General features: G+C 27.1%; 1 protein-coding gene across 1 annotated transcript; it reads right to left on the reverse strand.

Annotated features, from left to right (window-relative positions):
• Positions 1–491: 491 nt before the first annotated feature.
• LOC137833166 (oxoglutarate-dependent flavonoid 7-O-demethylase 1-like) lies at positions 492–4,888 on the reverse strand. The gene is made up of 4 exons (XM_068641525.1): positions 4,617–4,888; positions 4,282–4,526; positions 3,783–4,104; positions 492–819 (listed from the first exon to the last, which is right to left on the reverse strand). The coding sequence occupies exons 1-4, from the start codon at positions 4,866–4,868 to the stop codon at positions 562–564; spliced, it is 1,077 nt and encodes a 358-aa protein (XP_068497626.1). The 5' UTR covers positions 4,869–4,888; the 3' UTR covers positions 492–561.
• Between the last annotated feature and the right edge of the window lie 2,740 nt (positions 4,889–7,628).

Here is a 7,628-nt window from a genome sequence, read left to right on the forward strand (position 1 = left end):
TATTATCTTATATATTAGTTAATTTAATAATTTTGTAAGTTGAGATTTGCATTAAGTTATTTATCTAAATCAGACGTTGGATTATTAAAGAAATAATAATTATCAAATTATATGTAATTATTGTATGCAATATTTGACGATATTGTACCCAATTATATGCAATTAATTTATTAATTATAGAATCTCATGATTAGTATCGTATCTAATTAGATGGTAATTTGGGGAGAGAAACTCCCTATATATTTTCTATAGAATAAGAAACATCTCTTCTTCTTACATTTTTTTATCATTTTCTTATATGGATCTTTAAAATTTAGAAATCTTTTAATTATTTTTTTTCTTAAAAATAGATATTTATAATTTATGTATAAATTAATTTTAGTTTAGGAAAAAAAAAGTAACTGTCTTTTCATTTTATTTTTACCTCTGGAAAATATTCATGAAAAGAATAATCCAAAGCTCACAGAGTAGATTAGAAGAAAGGACAGTGATTATGATAAGATATTTATTGAAGAATAATAGTTGGAGAAGAGATGAGATTGTGGAAAGACAGAACAGAAGCTAGATAGAGGCGTTGTTGGTCCTCATATGGTCCAAGTAGGATTTTCCATCCAAATCACGAGTGAAGTAATCTTGCACATATTTCTCTACTCCAGTCCTTCTGAACAGAGGAGGCTTTTCTGGGTTTGTGAGGCTAACTGCAGGTCCAATCTCAGATTCAAACTTCGGGAGAAAGAACATTGCAATGGAAATCCTTTCATTCTCTGAATTCACTGTTGCCCTGTGCTTAACACTTTCGTATGCTCCATTGCTCATGATCTGCATATTCCACAATTTTCTCTTCACTTTTTTTTCTCTATTCGGTTCAAAAAAATTCATTTTAAAAGCACACCCATGTACCAATCATTTTAAGAAGCGGACTAGAAAAATCAACCTACAAATTCAGTCCGCAAAGCAGGACCACCCTTATTGTCACCTCAAAATAATTAGAAATCTATATTATTATAAATAATATATTTTTATAGATAACAGTGTAAAAAATATTAACATATTAATTAAATTATTTGAATAACAAATAATGTTTGAATAAAAAAAATATTTAATGATATGGTGAATTTTTTTCCGTTGGTATGTTTTTTCTATCAGAAAAAAAAATGAATTAAATTAAAATATATCTTATCATTCTATTCATCTTCCTCTACACTTAAACTTCTAAAACATTCACACAAATGAAATCGTCTTTCCAATGTTTATTTTGAAAATTCTCAAATTTACACCATTTTCTTGCAATCTTTTGTTCAAATTAAGATTTCGTATTACAAATAAAACAAACATATTAATTATTAGTAATTAAAGAGATTAACTTTTTTACCTTATATTTAAACCGTAAAAATTTAGGCGTTGAAAATATAGCTTTAAGATTATTGCTTTATTAGTATAAAAGTAAATTAAACCCCCTCTATCTATTTTTTTGAGTAGACTGACAAGTAAGTGAATAGACTCATAGAAACGAAGATAGTTAGGTAGATATATAAAAAAAAAATTTCACACCTCATAATTCACTCTACACCCTAATAAATATTAATATTTTAATTTTTTAAAATTTTGAAAATTATTTTAACATTTTACATTTTTCTTATATTTTCATTAAGGAGACTTTTTCATTTTTAAAATTTTTTTATTACAAATTTGTGGGTGTAAAGTGGAGCAGGATGTCAAAATATCATCCAGAATCATTTACACTATTATAAGACATACTCTTAAAATATTAAAGTATATTTCAAAAGGATGCATTAAATTAATTTTTAAAATTATCAATAAAGTATTAAATAATTGTAAACTAATTAAGGAAATTTATGATAATTTAATTTATACATAATAAGAAATTTAATATTTTGAGAAAAAAATTAATAAAATTATTCAATAAAAACATTATTGAAAGATCTATGACTAAGTTTCCCTAATATATATAAATATAAAGCTACACATCTACATTTAAATTCAATAATTTATTTATTGCTGATAAAAAAAATCTCTTATTAAAATATTCAAAGATTTTCATTGAAAAATAATTCGAAGAGCATTATAATGATAAGTTAAATTAAGTTTAATAGTAAAATATGAGTCCAACACTAACTTATTTGAAACGATAAAAAAACTTAAACTAGTTAAGTTTTGATAAAGTGCATATTTTATTAATTATATTAGCTAATTTATAATTTTAAATTATTTTATAAAATATTTAGCGTACACAACTTCATTTATTAAGTAAAAAGGGTAAATAAATTGTAATATATAAAATGATAAAAATAACCAATATAAAAATATTGAAAACGAATAAAATATTATAGAAGTTGCTACCACAACCACCACATGCAGATCTAAACATTGAATAAATGGTTAGGGCCAATTTCTTTTCTGTTCAATCCATGTTTCCCATTCAAATACGATATGTGTGAATAAAAAGGTTTACATGTATTGTACCAAAATAAAAAAATGGAGTTTCAATGCAAGTTATTTGACTCATATATCTTAATATAGTAAATTCAGAAATTAAAGTCACAAGTCGCTAATTATAAATTAGTATAAGAAATTAAGATGAAATTAATGTCTCCGACAAATAAGGATCTATGGTCAAAGTATAGGAAAATCCAACTTTGTAAGTTGTAAGCAAGGTTGAAAAAACTAATGAGTTCGCAAGGATCGTTCAGAAAAAAATGAAAACAAAAATATATTTAAAGATGCGATCCACACATTTTGGAAAAGACTTGAGTATTGAATTTGAGTTATCTCATATGTGACACCTTGTCCCGATCTATCCCAATCCACCATTTAATGTATAAATTTTCATAACTTTTCGTACTATAGAGATTACTCAGATTCTATTTCTTCTATAGGAGTAGGAAGATACTAATAAATTCTGAAATGAGAAGTCACGATTGTATATAAATTAGATTATTTTTAAAATGATTCTTATTTATTTGGGTTTTTATGATGATGGGTTTTTTTTTTTTTTGCTTTTTATCAAAATGGGATCTGTTTCAAAAAAATTACAAATTTAGGCAAGTCGTGTCAATTCGGCACGACTTCATATGCACAAATCGTCCTAATTAGACACGACTTCTGCCATGTCATAGTGAAGTCGTGTCAACTTGGCACGACTTCTGCTTTGTCATACTGAAGTCGTGCCAACTTGGCACGACTTTCCAAATACAATAAATTTTCATTTATCTATTTATTTCCAAATTCAATAACAATTTTCTTCATTTTTTAATTAATCAAATTATTGTATTACATTACCGTCAAACATAATCCATACACGGTTATCCAATTTTTTGTTCCTTAAAACTAACATTCTTAGAAAATTATGTATCAAATTAATTTTTAACATTACATAACTTACTACCCAATATATAAACAATAAAAATTAAAAAAAATTATGAAGTGGCAGAAGTCGTGCCAAGTTTGCACGACTTCAGTATGACATGACAGAAGTCGTGTCTAATTGGGACGATTTGTGCATATGAAGTCGTGCCGAATTGGCACGACTTGCCTAAATTTGTAATTTTTTTTAAACGGACCCTATTTTGGTAAAAAGCAAAAAAAATAACCCCTTAAAAACCCTATTTATTTATTATTATGATAAAAAAAAAACTATAAAGAGATATATAAAATAATTGATGTGGCAAATTAAAAAAAAATGATAAAAATAGTAGAATTGAGTAATAAATATAAATGATGGTGGGATGCACGTAGAGAGAAGAATATGGGTCCATACGAACCTCCAGAATGTCTCCAATGTTGACAACAAGAGCATCTGAGGTGATGTTCACTGGAATCCAATCTCCATCTTTATGAATCTGCAGGCCATTCACTCCATTGATTTGGTTAAGAATGGTGATTCCTGATGCATCAGAATGAGCAGAAAGTCCCATAACTAAATCTGGTTGAGGACATGGAGGGTAGTACGTCATCCTCATATTTTGTATCCCATCCTCGAACACCTCCACCTCTCTCTTCTCCATCTTCAGTGCTTTCCCCAGCAACCCCACAACTCTCATACCAACATTTTGCAGTTCGTTTATGTATAACTCTAAGATACTTCTGCATAAAATATAGGTTAACTAATCAATAACACGTAAGATATTTAGATCATTTACATGCCAAAAATTCTCTCTCTCTCTCTCTCTTCCTCTTTATATGTTGAAACTGGTCATTAAAACTCTTATATCAGTAACATTCCATAACTTGTTAAAATGCTTCTTCTAAAGGTAGAGTTACCTGAGTGATGAAGGGAGCTGTGGTAAAAGATATGGGTTTCTTTTACTACGAGGGTTGGTTTTAAAAAATAACCTATCACCCCAATCAAGTGTTTTATCCTTTGATCTAATCACAGTTCCGTAGCCTTCAACATCACCTGGCCGTATCTTGTATTTCATCTTTTCTTCCAAGGGGAGCATGAAGAATCCTTCAACTTCATCTTTCAGTGTTTTCAGCACTAGTGGGCTTATTCCATGCTCCACCAACTGCATATGTATAAAGCATATACAAATTATGAGCAAAAGAAAAAACGAAGTTAGAAAATGAAAGTGTAAAAGGCATCTTGATTTGCCAACCTGAAAGAAACCCCAATCCCTGCAAGCTGAATTCAATTTCTCTAGCTCAAGTTCTGTATCTTCTCCATGGATCAGTTTTTTGAGGTTGATGGTTGGGAGTGCTTGAGATAAGGTTTCATCTGGGAAAAGTGAGGGTTCGTTATAGTACTGTTGTTGAAGGTAGCGTTGAGGAACTGAAGTGAGTGGTTTCTTTACAAGTTCCTGAATACTGAACACTTGTTCAAACGTTGTCGCTGATTCGGAGGGTACCATGTTGTTCTTCTAACCACCTTATACCACCCACTGTATTGGTGTGTATTTATACAACCAGCGTTGGATATTCTCATGACGCAGAAAAAGAAAGAAAAAACAATGTAGTGATATAAAGAAAAATAAAAATAAATGGAAGGCAAAAGTTAAGTTAAAAGTATAATACGTAGTATTAGAGTGCGTTTCTGATCTGTTACTTTAACTAGAAAATGAAAATGAAATTATTTATGAAAGTTTTTTGGTGGTGCAAGTGAAAATGATATTATCTAACGCTTAAATTTAGTCTGTGTAGAATGAAATAAAATAAAATAAAAAAATTTTGTCGACAACGGGAAACTCATCCACTATTTATTTTTTTGAGTTATAATGTTGTGCAGAGTCTTAAAATTGAATGCTCAATATCTGCCGACCTAGTGTTCTTTAATGGCTTTAATTCCTCTATTAGGTTATTGTTGGTGGATTTGTTTGATGGTGAATTTGGTACCACTCTAAATTATAACCCCGAAACACTAAATTTTGGGATAGCCATTAATACATGATAAAAAAAAAATCACAAGTCTATTACATTAGAAAATAGTTGGACACAAGAAGAAGAAAAAAAGTAAACCAAGTAATAATTTTCATTTTTTTTTTTATCTGTAACATTAGTTATTTTATAATAAAAAATCGTATACTATTATTAAATCGTGTACAAGATGTACCATAAAGTGACAAGGATCACAAGATACATAAAGCTATAAATCTACAGTGGGAATTAAACATTTTTTTCGTGTGGTTTGATGTTGACCTGACGCATCTTATATATGTAATGTTAGTTTTTTCATATTTTTTTGTGATTTTGGCTTTTATATTCTAAAAGTCAACATTTTAGTTTGTCAATGTCGTATGTCTTTATTTTATATATTTAATTAATAAAAATATTATTAATGGTATCTTAAATTAAAATATTAAATATAGACTTTAATTGAATCAAAATAAAATACTCAGATAAAACCGATGTAAAATTGAATATTTGATCAAACTTACATATTTTCTAAAATGAGAAGATTAAAATTCTAAAATATGGGAAAATCGAAATCACTAATCAAATATTAAAGGAGACTAAAATTGAAATATAAAAAATTATAAAATAAATTTGTGTTACGAGATATAATAAAAAGTGAAAGAAAAAAAAATAAAGAGGACGTAAATAGGTAAAGAATAAAAATATAAAAAAATACAAAATTAACATGGATCCATGCATGTTAATGCAATATACTGTAGAAGCAGTGCTTTTAACTAGTATTTGGTTAACATATTTTGTTTATATTTTACTAAATAATATTGAAAAAACTTAAAGGTATAATGTGTGATCAAAGTTTATATATCCAGTAAGTTAAATTTAATTTGTTAAATTATTCAAAATGAATGTAAATTTAATATTTTATCCTCTAAATATAATTTAAGTTCCAAATCCATTATTGCTTTCATTTGGGAACTGATACAAGTATATGCATAGCTTTTACATGACTCTGGCGATGTTGATTTAATAATTAGTAAGTCTTACATCCACCACTTCTAGATAATAAGTCATATTCGCTAAATAAAAACTAAAACCTAAAAATTAAGAAGGTAGGTTTGAGATGACGAAGAGTATTTTTTTTTAGCTTTATAATATGCTCTTTCTTTTTATAAGATGTATTTGATTATGTGAGGTTATGGTCGAGCCCAATCATACGGTCTTAATATCTATAAAAATAATGGTTATGAACTTATTAAACTCATTAGTTTATGTCTTTATGTTTGATGTTGGGATTGTAAGGTTATGGATCGAGTTCAATCATGTGGTGAAACAATTTTAATATTGATCTATGAAAATAATGATTATGAATATCTTGGGTCTGAGTCCAATAATAGGATGAAAGCAAACTTGATATTGATCTATGTGAATGATGAAAAAATATCTCATATTTTTTATAAAGAGGGGAAGACATTAATTACGAACATTAATTGGATATGCAGTATTGTAATTAATTTGGGAATATAGCTCAAAACAATATTAGATATAAAGAAAATGAGGGGAGAGTACTACTGTATATAGAGAGAAAATGAGGTATGATCAAGGTAAAATAACAACTAAACTGATAACCATTATTTCTATTAAATTAAATGTTTTAGTTGAGAGTAATTTCTCTTAACTAATAAAAGTTAATTTTAAAATAGAGTTGAAATGATTTTAACTTATATAAAAAGATTTTATATCTTTTTTAAGATAAAATAAAAATTAGAAATTTGATTTTTAAAAAACACATAGATTATGGTTAATATCTTTATTAATATATCATTAGAATCAATATAATATTATTAATTTTGTTCTTGTCATCACAATTATTACCATCTCTTTCATTATCCTTTTCAGCATAGACTTTTGAAAAAAAAAAGTCCCTTTCTCATGGAAAATAATGCTTTAATAATTTTGAGGGTTATATATAATTCTTAATTTGATGAATTTAAATATAAATATATATAATAAAGAATAAATTTATAATTAAATAATATGAAAAAATATTAAAATAATAATTTATAATATAATTGTATATAAAAGATGAATTTGGAAGTTAAATAAGAGAGGTATAAATAGGTGTCTAGGTAGATGATGATGGTAGTAACTAGAGTTAAATAAGTGTTGGTAAGATCCTGGTAAGTTTTCAACTCTCATATTTGCTACATTCGGATGTTAATTCAAAAGTTAAGCATCACAGCTACAAACAGAGTGCTATCGCT

This window comes from Phaseolus vulgaris, chromosome 6 (genome assembly GCF_000499845.2).
Source record: "Phaseolus vulgaris cultivar G19833 chromosome 6, P. vulgaris v2.0, whole genome shotgun sequence".
NCBI classification, from domain to species: Eukaryota; Viridiplantae; Streptophyta; class Magnoliopsida; order Fabales; family Fabaceae; genus Phaseolus; species Phaseolus vulgaris.

Excerpts from the sequence above, each read along its gene's own strand:
- LOC137833166 (XM_068641525.1), bottom strand. The coding sequence starts at position 4,868 with ATGGTACCCTCCGAATCAGCGACAACGTTTGAACAAGTGTTCAGTATT. Across the intron at positions 4,527-4,616 it reads GGGATTGGGGTTTCTTTCAG|TTGGTGGAGCATGGAATAAG; the intron begins GTTGGCAAATCA and ends ATACATATGCAG. Across the intron at positions 820-3,782 it reads ACATTGGAGACATTCTGGAG|ATCATGAGCAATGGAGCATA; the intron begins GTTCGTATGGAC and ends TGGAATATGCAG.